The 14,449-nt window shown below is 36.1% G+C and overlaps 1 protein-coding gene across 1 annotated transcript in view; it reads right to left on the bottom strand.

The window, feature by feature from the left end:
• FSTL5 (follistatin like 5) overlaps positions 1-14,449 on the bottom strand; it is a 238,833-nt gene that overhangs the window by 189,608 nt on the left and 34,776 nt on the right. Inside the window, exon 3 of the mRNA XM_042871332.1 lies at positions 5,730-5,763. Within this exon, the coding sequence (XP_042727266.1) occupies positions 5,730-5,763 (34 nt within the window). The remainder of the gene's footprint in view (positions 1-5,729; positions 5,764-14,449) is intronic.

The following is a 14,449-nucleotide window of genomic DNA, read 5'->3' on the forward strand; positions in this document are numbered from 1 at the left end:
TACCAATCTCCTGCATTAGCTCGACAATGCTACTACATACCACAACCATTATATCTGTTCTTTGTGCAGACACTTCGTTTTGCAGAATTATTTCCTGGAATTTCTATCCCTCTGATATTTTCCTCTGAAATAGCATGAACGTTACACGTGAAAAGAAAAATAAATGTAAATGCTCATTTTTTTCTCCCTGAAGAAAATCAAAGTTGGAAAAAAAAAAAAAATCTTTGTATACTTAACTCCTAAAATATTTAAAGGATTTCAGAATACATCTCAAGTAGCTCTAGCTTAGTGGCAGAAATAACGACTATCTATTCGAGAAAAATTACAGATATCTTGTTATTCCAATGCATTTCTCAACAGGCAGGAACTGCTGAGATTTTTTTTTTTTTTTTCACGTGGCTTAAAACAATTTTTCAGACTCATTCTAGCTACTTGGTTTTCTAGTTAGCTTTTTAATACAAGTTCTTGTCAGGGCAAAAGACTTATATTTTGTAGCCATCCAACATGAAATTAATAGTTTCAGTCAGCTGAATTGAGGACATAATACTCACTGTAATCAGTTAAGAAATTCTACATGATGTCACTCATCCCCAGATGCCACCATGCACACTTAACAGCAAAGTCTGCTAGTTTTTGTAAGACTATGGACAGCAAAAGTAAATGAAGAATTTTTTGAATGGGAAACAGAGCTGCATTTCTTATGGCAATTCTTAACAGACAGAAGGGATGAGAATTTGAGCTGAGTAGGCACTAGAGGAGAATGCAATAGGATGCAAGTGTCAGTATTGGCTACAATGAATACAGAGAATCCTCAAATCACCTCTTAAAAGTTCATTCAGCTAAATCGGAACATAACAATAAAGAAAACATTTGGAAAACAAGGATATTTAGTAGCTGCATTCCAATGTAAAGTACACTCTTAGACATACATTTACCAACTTGCCTGCTGTTACATATACTCTCTAAAACGCTATAAATTTTTATGATATGTCCTGGTCTACCAGAAAAGAATTACTGTATTGTGACAAATGAAAATATGAATCAATTCATCCAGTAGGACTGCAGTTCAGATTCAAACCATTTTCACATAAAACCAGCCTGCTGAAATATGAATTTGAATCATGTGATCAAGCAGACACGATGATTCACTGGATACATACATTACAGAAAGTAAGGAAGTGGATTCTTTTCCACAGTTCATAGGTTTCACATAGCATAAGATCCTGATGCCATATATTCTCATCAGGACATACACAGTTTTCTTCACTATCAAAAGCAATACCAGACTGCTATACTGCAGAATAGACAGTTCACTCACCCACTGGCATGTGAAAGTATCCTAAGTTACATTGACACCCCACAGATTTGTTGATTTAATTAAGGTGTTGCTGACTCTGTCACTTCAATTCTTTCCATTTTGAACGGTGTTAAGCTTTTTCTCCATCTTTATTGCCTGATGTTTTTCTGGGTATAGAAAAAAAGACTACAGTACTAATATGGAAACCCAGACAAAGCCGTAAGTGCTGTGCAGGTGTGTTGTGTTACCTTTTAAGGAGCAAACTACCAGTAAGATGGGAAAGCAATGCCCATGTGGTATCTCTTTATTTTCTGGTACCTAATGATCATAAAAGATATCTGTAAATATCTGAAAAGCAGGGCAATATGTTCATAATAATAAAGTAATAAATTGTTTTCAACCGATCAGTCAATAATGATTTCATACTCATATTATTAAAGTAGGCATAAAGTTAGAGGGATTTAATGTAACTGAAAGCCTGGGTTATAGTTGTGGTCAGTCAATATTCTCCTGCTCAGTTTTGGATGTTAATGATGTTGAAAACTCAGATCAATAATTGCTAGCAAAAATTTTAACAGCATTTTGCACAAGTAGCCCCCTAAAGCACAGCTAAAACAAAGTAAAACCATGTAAGTTAATATCGTTGGAATCATCTACGTACATATGTCACAGAATCATAAGGTCTGCGTTGGAATCAAGGTCTGGGTTGGAAGGGACATTAAAGGCCAGAATTCCAACCTTCCCACCGTAATCATTTGCAAATTATTATTATTATGACCCTGTGTTTGCTTTCCAGATCTTTCCTGGAAAAAAGCATATATCTTTCAGTAACTGTTCTTGATGTTGCTAAAATGAATGGGCAAAGATAGACAAGTGGTACAGTGATGTGATACCTGACACAATATTACAAAACTGATGACCATACTCTCAGTCTAATTTCAAAATTGTTTTGGAGGTTTTTCAGTGGTTTTGTTGTTATTGCATGGTTTGGATGTTATTTTATATATATATATCACACAGTGCTTTGCTATACTGAAATTAATACATAGTTTTTAAACCTACACGCTTTTGTACAATAATTCAAAGTAATGGGGACCAAATTTTTCCACTGATCGTCCAAACCATCACTAGTTAAGTGAATTATTTTGTGACAGCGTACTGTAAATGTGACTCTGTGCTTTCTCTTAAAAATGATTGAGATGACTTTGAAGTTTGTAGAAAAAAAATTGTTAAGTGTCATTAGTCAACTTTCTGATTCTTGTGATTGCTACATTAAAGATAGTAATATATTCTATTCTAAGTATTTAAAATTCTTCGAAGCTAAGCATAAGCTAGGAATACTATTCTGCACACTGCTTACATACATGCTTTCTAATATTGCTGGACATATTCCCTATTTATCTTGAAATTATCTATTTTATCTACTATGGATGTGGAATAAAATGATATTAATTTGTGTGCAGGAGTTAAGTTTGGAAAAGAGAGGTAAGGCCAATTTGTGATTCCAAACGAGCAAGGTGATTCTGTGCTCTGTTACTTCTTTCAAGTTAAAGAGGTGCTTCTGGAGAACCAAACCAATAATTAAAACATTTTTAGTATTTATTAACAAATGCTAAATAAATAAGCATTATCTAAGTATTCAAAATTTGAATGCACAGCAGGTTATACAAAACACTCTCTACCTCTAAATTTCAAGTGCTTATGTTAAATATAACTATGAAATAAATAAATAAAGTTAAAATGTTTAAAAATTCATATGCTGTAAAATATTTCATATTCTTACATGGTTAAGTAATCTTTTTTTTAAATCAGCCTACCTTGTTCACATTATTGTTACTGAACAGAAGGCTTGTGTTTTATCCTGATGATAACTATTTTAACACAAAAAAAACTCTCAGAAGTATAACGAAGTTTGCTATCAAACAATTAAATTTAAAATGTGTGTTGTATTATTTTATGTAAAAGCAGTGTTTCTTTCTTTCTTAAACAGTGTATAGAATCTTCTGTTATATGTTGCAGAAAGGGAAAGAATATCACAGATCAGAGAGAGATTAGATCAGTGTCAGAATAGGGCATGTTTGAGTACTGGCTTCTGTTTTGGTGTGAATGACTTAGTGGTTGACAGCAGAAGTAACAGATGGGAAAAACAATTGGGTCAGAAAAAAAGACAAGACAAAAACCAAGCACTGCAAAAATAATAACAGCATCATTAGAAAAACATAAATGGAAATCAGACATATTTTACTTCATCTATTACTTTAAATGGAATAATGCCCATTACTAATATATTGATCCTTGAATTCTGCTACAATATCCTCATCTTCTAAAAAATACAGTCCCAAAGAAGTACTGAATTACAATTAGATACTAGAACATGGATATACATGCAAGTTACAAGGCACACCAGAGCCTCCAGAGTTTCATTAGGCTAGCCTGTTTAGCATGAGCTGCAATTGTCCTCCAAATTAAGATGACAACATTCAATTTCAAAGTTTCAGAAGATTTAAGGATCTGCAAAAAGCATTTTGTCCCTTTACTGTATTTAGTAGCTGCAAAATACAGAGAGCACAAGGAAAAAGCTTTGCAACCTACACTAGGGAACCTGCTTTAGCAGGGGGTTGGACTAGATGATCTCCAGAGGTCTCTTCTAACCCCCACAATTCTGTAACTCTGTATGTGAAAAAGTGGGATCGTTTTTCTAAAGCCTGCCCCGTGTGCCTATGAATACTTAGTAATTCTTCCAGACCACTGAGATCTTCCATGTTGATTTGTCAGCTTAGGTTGCATGCACAGCATACAGGAAGTTCAGTTGATCAAAACTTTACTCAAGAGATGTTACAGATATAATCACAACAAGTTTTGTGCATCAGAGTACCAAACTCACTGCCTACTGGGAGATGATGAACATCTCTCTTAAAATAGTTAAAATAGTTTGATACTTTGCTTTGACTGTAGTTGCTAGCAATACTAAGAAATATTTATTTGATTAGTTAACAGCTAATGAACACAATGAGCACTCCTAACCAGCTCATAGTTGGCTCCTACTTTTAACTGTTCCTCCTCATAATGACCATACACCTAGACAGAGTAGGGGGAAAACCAATCAAACAGCATGATGATACAACTTTGTAATCACAAATGTCCATAAAAAGTCACATTTCAGCACCTTTCTTTGTAAGTATAGATTTAAAGCTTGCAATTCCTCCAATTTAACAAATCTCATTTCCTTCTCAAAACTAATCTCAGTTTTCATAACCTTTTTATATTACTTATGTTAAACCATAAAGTTAGGTTTTTGAACAACGTATCATGGGTACACTCAAAAAATCTCAAGATAATTCACCCAATTACTTCAGAAAAGAAAACTTAGTTCAGATGCTCTTTAAAATTAAAATTTTCTTTTTGGTTCATCATACTGTGAACATTCTTTAAAAGAAGGACTTACGGTCCTTGAGATGATATAAATTATATGACCCTTGGTTCATAAAACACGAACCACTCCACACAATCATCAGATTTGGCTTCCCTTTAGATGCCTGTGTGTAGCCTCAATGTGAAGAAAAGCGAGGAAATAGAGACTAATGACCAGTGAATTAATAACAGCTAACACGGGTGATATGATTACGCACTGTTTTCTAATGTAATAAAAGAAGTAGGCTAGTTTGTCACTTAACTCTCTCTCAGGAACCTTTAGTATGGTATTCTTTTCTTTTCTACCCTCCCTTTGTTTTCATCTTCAAAGCACTTCACAACCTACCTCTATAAGCACCTACAATATCAAGACAACATTCTCCGCGTGTGACAGAAATTTCACCTTTCATTATTTGCAAAACAAACTTTTAACAAAGCGACTTGGGTGTTCTCTCTCTTAACAAATGTTATACTAGAAAGACACCTGAAAGACACATCTGGGTTTTGGAACATTCTGTTTTATTGATACGAGGCTGTTTCTTTAACCCAGATATTCTTTTTTGTGTAGTGCACAAAATAAGCTGTAGTTAAAGTATAAAGAGACTTAGGCAAAAAACACAGATGACTACTTTTGTAAGGCATCCCACTAAGGATGCGATTCATTTGTGAATAAATTGTAATCACATACAATTACAGACGAGCAGAATGAAAAGCTAAAGTGACTGTACCAGTGTGTCATTAAAATATACCAAGCTTTCACAGTCTAGTTCACAAATACACTAAGAAGATGGAATAAATCTCATATAGAATATAGCAGTCAGCCTTATTTTTCCCTCTATCAAAGTTATTTAAAAATGGTTCCTTAGAACATTTTATTCCACCTTCCTCGATATATTTTTGCCATTTCAAATACCAAACACTTAGCAATCATATATATACATTTTGTTATTACTAAAAATGAATGTTTGATTTTTTTAATAGTTACAAGAATCAGCACATTTTGAAAACAATTGGCACTTACCTTCACTTCTTGAGCTCTCCTGATTCTTTTCCTGCTGCAATTAAAAGAAAAAATGTATTATTTTAAGTTATAGTTAGCATGTAAATCAAAGACACACAAGTTCAAAAGAACTCAGTCTAGTTCATCCTCCTTCCTGTTCAGCTGTACTGCAGAAAGATTATTATACTGCCTGCTTTTAAAATCCCCTAATATGTTTCACAATGACAGTGACTGAGCACCAGAACACACTACCCAGAGAGATCACGCAGTCTCTGTTACACTACATCTATCTTTGGAGACATTCAGAATTCACCTGGCTAAGACCCTTTCCATTGTGATGCTACTCTCAAGTTAGACCTGCCTTAATCAACTGGTTGAACTAGCTGGGTGTCTAGGTGACCATATGCCTAAATGATTCCATGAGCTAAAGAGGGGTTGTCCAGAACCCCAGAAGCAGAGTTAAACTGTTATCAGAATTATAAAGTTTCACCCCAACTGACAAAATAGCTGCAGGACACTGACAAGAGAAACGTTTGCCAGCCTGGGAAATGCAGTCCTAGCAGCTCAGCCTTCATCCTATTGAGTCAGCAAGGGAACCAAGGACATCCCTGAAGTGCATATGGACACCAGAGGGCCAGAGACGTCCTGAAAATACTACTGGTGAAAATGAAACAAGCACCATAGGAAAAACTTATGACCTCAGAAGGTGAAAAATAGCCTGGGAAAGAGGAAATAGGCCTGAAAAAGTGAGTATTGATGTGAGAAAGTTTAGTTTAAAGAAAAGAAAATAAGAGACAATCATCTATTGGATGTCTTAAGAGGAAGACCAAAACTAACAGCAGCTATTGGTTTCCTGAAGTGATCACAGAATCATTGAGGTTGGAAAAAAACTCTAAGATCATCCAGTCCAGTCATCCACCTACCACCAATATTGTCCACTAACCACATTCCTCAGCATCACATCACTTGAACACCTCCAGGGACAGTGACTTCACCACCTCCCTTGGTAGCCTGTTTCAATGTATGACCACTCTTATAGAGAATTTCTTCCTAACATCCAACTTGAATCTTCCCCAGCACAACTTGAGGCTGTTCCTTCTCATCCTTTCTCTGTTATCTAAGAAAAGAGACCAACACTAGCTTTGCCACAACCTCCTTCCAAGGAGTTTCAGAGAGTTTGTTGTAGAGATACAGAGGTACCCTATACCCTTTTATGTCTCAGCGCTATAGAAAGGGTCTGATTTTGATCCAAATTGGAGATTTCCTCTCTGAGAAATTTCCTGTGCTGCATGTGCTCATTTCTATTATCATTTTTTTCTCCACAAACAGATGGAATTTTCACTGGAACACTGGGTTAACTCCGTGATATTGCAAAATCAGCTCTGCAATGCTCCACACGCTGGCTGCCATATCATCTTTGAAGTGAGGCTCTGTCCTTTACTTTGAGGCCTTTCTCAACCTATCTCTAGACATTCCTCTGAAATCAGTTTTAGACTCTGCGAGATCAGTCCCTGTGAGATCAGTTTTCTTAGTAGGATTTCTTTGAGTCTACTTTGGCCTAGACCCCCCTTCTGCAATTGGTTTGATACATTTGGTACAGCTGATTTTATGAATATTTATAAATGCACATAATATGTGCAATATAGATACGTATAGCCTATTGTAAGTGTACCTCCTGTAAGTTTGGAACCTGCAGTATACATGTATGTTCACTGCTGTAGCGTTTTGATAGGTTGGTTGAGCCTTTAACTCTATACTAGTTGCTGTATTACTTATTTTACTATTTACTATTGCCTTCCTACTAATCCTAATTGCTGCTACTCCTAATTAGTAGTATTTCCTCAGTATCTATGCCAGATATACATGCTTCCGGGTTATATCTATGGATAACAAGTTATTATATACATAGTTACTTTATTAATCACAATATACAACGATGGTGATTAGTGGTGATAAATTGAGATCTTTTGAGATAAAGTTCCCATGTCTTTGTGTCTTACAAAATCCTATGAACTTACTGTTATGAACTTTATATAGCTGGGGGCTGGGTAATCTGCCCTGTTGGATCATGCCAAAAATAAACAAACTTTGCTGCACGTTCAGTATTAAAAATACTAAGCTAGTTGTTTTCAATGACTGTAATGAAATACAAACTGCAGCAATGACAGCATAACAAAGTCCTAGGCTGCAGAAAGTGAAAACTTCTTCAAATGCAACACCTATAGGCGCAAAAACAAAGGAAAGAACCTACTCACTTTCAGAAGACCTCATGTACGTAGGCAACTCCAGTGAGATATCCTCACCTCCACTGCCAACCCTTAAATGAGATCTAGGAAAGGGTGAATCCTGGCTCCACCCCTTCCAGTCACACAGCTACATACCACACACCTGAGCTCTCCTGGGTTGGCTCTGCCTTCCCACCAGGTTCTCTACCACTGGTTCAAGCCCTGACATAGCATTTCTGTTACAACAATACAAGAAAAAGCAATGTGAACTTAAGGCAGCAATCTATCCCCAAGATTTTACACAATAATTGCTCAAGAAGATGCTCTCTATTTTGTATACTGGAAAAACACTCTTCAAATACTTCCTTTTTTATAAATTTGTATCAGGAAAATGGTGTTGGGAATATGCTAAACGTTTTGGTTTTGTTTTTCAATTATGGGATATGTTTATTTTAAATATTTTGACAGAACAAGGAGACATTTATTTTTGTTATTATTGCAATTTCTAAGTAGTATCTTTAATATTATGTAAACTATTGGTAACAAAGTGAATGTAGTGACTACTATCCAGACCTAATTGCCCTATTTTATTTAATCTATAAGCTCCAAAGATCTATCATTAGGATGAAGTATCAGCTTTACTGTGCCTTAAACATGCCGAGATTATATGTATGAAACTACAGAAAGGCCTTCGAACACTCTCAATTTGATTTATTAGCTTCAGTTCTAATATCGTATTATAGTGTATTATCTTGTATTCGATATCTTATTTAGTAAATTTGTTTGTCCTCAGATTGTTGCCACTGTTTTGTTTTTAGCCCCGTATCTCTACATTTTTCCCCTTTTTTCCCTTACCCCTTTCCCTGGGCGTGGGTCCCCTCACCCCACTTGTCACGGAACTGGTCCAAACCAGCCCACAGACCACTGACATTCTTGGTGGAGAATGAGGGCATAGGCTGCTTTTCGACCTTTAGAATGAATCTTTCTCTGCTCTCAGAGAGCTCCATTAGAAAGTTTATCTCTACTCCAGGGTCCCATAATTGAAAACACGACCTTGAAAGTCCAGGTGTACTGCCAATATTGTGGGATATTTGTAAACTTCTGGATGCTGCTATCTTGCTATTGTAAAAAGAAAAAGAAAAAAAAAGCTTTCTCTTGTAAAACTGCTCTTCAAGGGAATGCATTCTATCACTTTTTCTCAGAACATACCAAGACTTAGTTAAGTTTGCCACTCTGTTCTATAGAGCTAGAAGTACATATAATTCAATTGAAAACACTGACAGAAATACTTACCTGGTATCTGCATACAATGTGGCATACAACTCCAGAGGGAGTTGCTAATTCTACAGAACTTGAGGTTTTTAAACAGTCTCCCAGTCTCTCCTTTGAATCATTTATGTGGTTTTTTAATGCTCATCCGATGACCACGATGCCAGTCTTCACTGGTATCTTTATTTATCATATTTTGAGGAAGCCTTCCTCAAAGCCAGAGAATACTGAGTGGCAGGGAGTGTGGAGGCACTTGGAGAGTCTTTAGAGAGACGGACATCCCCGGTGTCATGGAACTTGAACACCTGCAAGATCCTGGGAGCCTAAGCAGATATTTGAGACAGGGATGTCACAGCTCAGGCAGATCTGAGGACGCACAAATGATTAAGGGCCTGACTTATGCTTATTGGCCCTTATTCAATAATCTCCCAGAGAGTGAGAGCGTCTCTGAAATTGAGAAACAGAGTCTCCAAACCAAAAGAGAGAGCCTCCAGGAGAGAGTCCTGACTGAGAGACTGAGACTGAGAGACTGAGACTGAGAGAAAGAATCTTCAATTCCAGAAAGTATTCTCGCTGAGAAACAGAACCTCCAAACTGAGCGAGAGAAATCTCTGGGTTGAGGACAGTCTCCAATCATAGAGTGAATCTCCAATTCGAGAGCCAGAATCTCCAATCTGAGCAAGACACCCTACAAAATGAACGAGATGCCTTCCATCCAAGCATGACGCCTTCCAAACTGAGCAAGACACCCTCCAAACAGAACAAGTCAAGCTTCAATGTCAACGAGACCTCCTCCTAAGCGAACAAGTCAGACTCTGAGCTGAATTGGAGAGTAAGAGCATCGAAACTGACCAACCTGCTCAATCACAGGAGGCACTGTAATCAATTTCAGTTGCTCCTATAAGAAGATGAAAAATGAAATGAATGTCACCTTATTTAGCACAGAAGAGGAGGAGGAGAAAGTAGACAAAGAAGGTCCAGTGGAACAGTAAGACTGTCGCATATTGCCTTATGGCGTTACCTTCATGACTAGGGATATGAAGAAGTGACATAAAAAACCCACTGCTGCACTTCAAGCATGTGTAAAAGAATTACAAGGCAGATCAACTACCAAGGTGAACTTCTTCAAAATGGTGACTGCTCCAGTTGTTGTGGGACACGGCAAAAGCTATAAGAACAATAGAGATAACAAATAGAGGAGCTCTGCCCCCAGCCAGAAGGGGCAGACCATTGACACAGCATTAAACTGAACAGTAAAGGAATCTAATTTCCTGTTCTAAAACAATATGGCAATGCTCCTTTCAACCCAATCCTGCAAATCTACATCAATGCTTGTTTTTCTCATGTTGTTTTATAACAGCAAAGTGAGTCAAAACCTGCACCTATCTGAAAAGCACATCTTCAAAACATTCCATGTCTACAAGAAATGCATTGGTCAGATTTAAAGAAAAAAAGAAAGAAAAGACCACACATACTTCTGTTTTTATTGACTATAAAATGTGAGCTACCTGATTTTAAAGCTTTTTCACAAACACGTCTAATGTTTTCTGAATACAATAAATGGTATTCCTTGATTACAGCCTAAATTTTAAGGTAAATCTAAAGTACTGATTCTCATGTCATCCCAGGTTTAGCAATGCTTAACTCCTCTGACATTACTTTTTAATCTCTCGTCAGCATTTGGTTAAAACGATCTAGCCAGTTCTTCCTTTTAGTCTTCACAAAGGAGAATATTTTCCTTTTCATTTTCTGTCTTTTCAGAGGTCACGGAGCAAAGCTCAGACTTTGCTCTAACAAGCCAGAGGAACTCAGAGGAATCTTATTCTTGTTCAGCAAGATGGACTTATTTAAAAAGAAAAAAAAAAAATGTGGCAAGAAGTCAGAGTTATGTTAGCATTCAGACACTGCAGCGTATGGGCTCAGAGGACACTTTGTCACGCCATGAGCCTGACTGGTCTTAATTTATGCTTCTTCCATTCTTTTAGTCGTAATTATAAAGAATGGGATGTTTTTTTCAACAAAGCTGCAAAGCCTGTGTCTGCTGCTCAGACTACAATAAGCAGATTCTGAAAACTAATCCAGGCACTGATTACAAAAACACTGTAGCCTTGTAGGAAAGCAATCCCAAGAATCCTGATTTCAAAGAAGGAAGGAAAGAATACCAAAAAGAGAAAAGAATGCAGCAAGTTGGGCAAAGCTGGGAGGTTAAAAAAGGATATTCAGATGAAATTTTAAAATGCAAAAAAAAATTTTTTTTTAGTAAAATCACCTGGTATCTATGTGATTCCTTAAAAAAAAAAAAAAATCTAGGAAAGAATGCATTAGTCAAAAACTGCTTTCGTTCATTTTCTTTAAATTTCCTACTTTATTATCGTTATTTTTATGTCAGCTGGAGATTATTGAGCAACATTGTATGACTCCATTTACAAAGACAGCCTTTGCTAGCAGATCACAGAACAGCCCCAGTGCAACACAGCTTCTGCTAGCAAGACCCTTGGCAGCAGCCAAGAGCATAACAGACAGAAGACTGTAAACCTGAAGTTACTTGGTGGCTAACCAGTGATTAGAACAGGTAGAGCATCTCTGAATTACAAAAATGAACCCCCTGACCAGGAAAGGCCTGCCATCGTGACAGCCTCTGCAACTGGAAACACAGCGAAGAAAATACTGAAGTAAAACTTATACTGAAGGTGAATAAGATACAAATCACTCTTAATGGTTATTAAAAGAAATGAGAATGCAGATTAACATACAGAAAGCCATTAAAAATCAATGATTTATGTTACTGAACAAATGTTATAAGTGCCCATAACTTAGGAAGTAAAGGTTTGATGTACACTGAACTCTTCCTTAATGAAAGGAAAGATATGAGAGTGGTAAGCAAACAATCATCAATTTTCACTTGCATTTTTGGTATGTGCTAGGGAGTTGGTGTTCACTGTCCCTAAAATCAAAACAATTGTTCTACGTATTCCATTAGAAGCAGTGCATTTCAGCAGTGAGGGCAGTGATGTGAAAGACAAGCCATGTTGCAAACAGCCATGCAAAGATACACCACGAAATTACAAGTATCTCTATCACCTCATCCACACAAATGCACTAATGGTGGCGACTGCGTTGGAAAAGAAAAAAAAAAGTGCTCTGAAGCTGAGAATTTGCTCTATCAAATAATGTTATTGTGCTTTCTGTACCTGTTACAGCTTCCAAGGAAATCAATAGAAGGCATTACTATGGGAATGAACAATGTATTTAGTATTCAAATAACAACAGAATGATTACATGAACCACACTTTTATATTATGATCTAGTGTTATAAGACACCTGTAAGTAGACATCTTGCATCTAGGTATTTTGGATCTGCTTCAATGTATCAGAGCCAAAATCTAACAAAATCAGATGAGTTGCATGGCTTTGCATCATTTTATTTTGCGTCATACTGTGTCAGTTTGATGAAATGTTTCAATGCATAACACACTAGATCTGTAAATAAGCCTTTCTTATGTGCTCAACAAACTGAATACGACACAAACTTTTCAAAGCACAGTGAATGAAAGCTGAAAAAAAACATCAACATTTCTGCTGTGGTTGTGAACGAAAAAGACCAAGGATGGATGGCTCTACACATTGCTATTCTAGCAAATCATAACTTATAAGGTACTTCAAAATATATATCAAACTAGGCTATGTTAAAGGCGAAAAAAAAAAATAAATGTCTTAAAGATAGAGAAATGCTCTAGGTAAGGTTAAAAAAAGCACAAGAAAAGGCACTTTTTTATTTTCTCTTTGTCTCAAAACATGAATAACATCAGTTTCTCTTAAAACATTTTGAGATTTTGACAATGAACAACGTCACTGATCAGATATGATGTCCTGTAAATTATTTTGGCATTATGTCAAATTTTATTTTTGAAAAAGCCTCTGGATTACCAACAGGGAGAGTAGAATAGGATTATCAAAGGGACTTCAAATGACAGTTATTCAAGAGAAGATAAAAAGACCAGAGCTTACCCGTGCAGGTAGATAATATTCTGTAAGTAATAGAATCCCCTATACCACATTTGAAACAGTAGTTTCTTAGCTTCATTCAGGTACATTTGTTGCTTTTTCTGTTTTTTTTTTTGTTTGTTTGTTTTTCCCCTTTCTGAAAAGAATTGATATTAATAAACCATGGTTGTTGCACGCAACAGGAAATTGAATTCCAGTTAATTCTGCACTTAAAAAGCAAACTACATGCTGACACTGCATCTATACCATCACTCATCTGCCTGCCAGAGACATCTGCCCAGGGTTTAGGTGTGTGTCACAGCACATAAGTGATAAAGCAGAGGAGCCCTCTTTGCTGTTTTGCAAAACTCAGGCCAAGTCCTCTTTTCCCTACTGACAGTATTTTAAAAAATAACTGATTAATTGAATTCCTAAACAAAGTGCAAGATAGTCTAAAACATATGGTGGATCATCCTTGATAGGAGACAGAAATTAAAATAATTTGATAAATATGAAACACTAAATACAGAAAACTGAGGAAAGCAGAAGCATAAATCTAATGCTTGATTAACATTTTATAATGAAAATGTATCACTAGTCACATCAAAAAACCTAGCTAAAATGCAGAAAAATACTGCTGTGTCATCTCTCATAACAGCCTTGCCATGGAGGTACTTTTCTACTACATGTTACTTTTTATTACTTTTTTTTTTTTTAACATTTAAGAAATAATTGCTATGAAATAAAATATTTCAGAGGGAGATACTACCAAGATAATACATTTTTACTGTGTTCCTGTAACATACGCAAGCTCACGTAGTTGAACAAAAACTACATATTAGCTTATATTAATACAATGAGTTTAATTACAAGAAATTACAACAAACTTGAAATGAAAGTCACAGAAACTATTTAGCACAGTCACTGCAAGCAGAAAGCCAGTGTACAAACACAACTTGTTAGGCAGCTCCCTTTTACAAAAATATACCAAAATACGGTTTCTGGTCATTAGTAGGATCATTTCTTACCTTGCTGTCAAACCCATGTTCAATTCTAAGCAGTTTCATAGTACATGAGAGAGAAAAATTAAAAATATATATATTCTAATTTTAGATGTAGTGTTGGTTCTTTTTATGATGCTTTAATCATTAAAATACTTAGTGCAAGATTTAATTAGTGGAAGAGGTATAGTTCATTGAAACATGTAAAGAATAGCACAAGACCATGTCCAGGTACTTTTTGGAGATCTCCAAAGGGGAGACT

The sequence above is a fragment of the Lagopus leucura genome, unplaced genomic scaffold (assembly GCF_019238085.1).
Source record: "Lagopus leucura isolate 7727_CA_CO unplaced genomic scaffold, USGS_WTPT01 Super-Scaffold_100004, whole genome shotgun sequence".
NCBI lineage: Eukaryota > Metazoa > Chordata > Aves > Galliformes > Phasianidae > Lagopus > Lagopus leucura.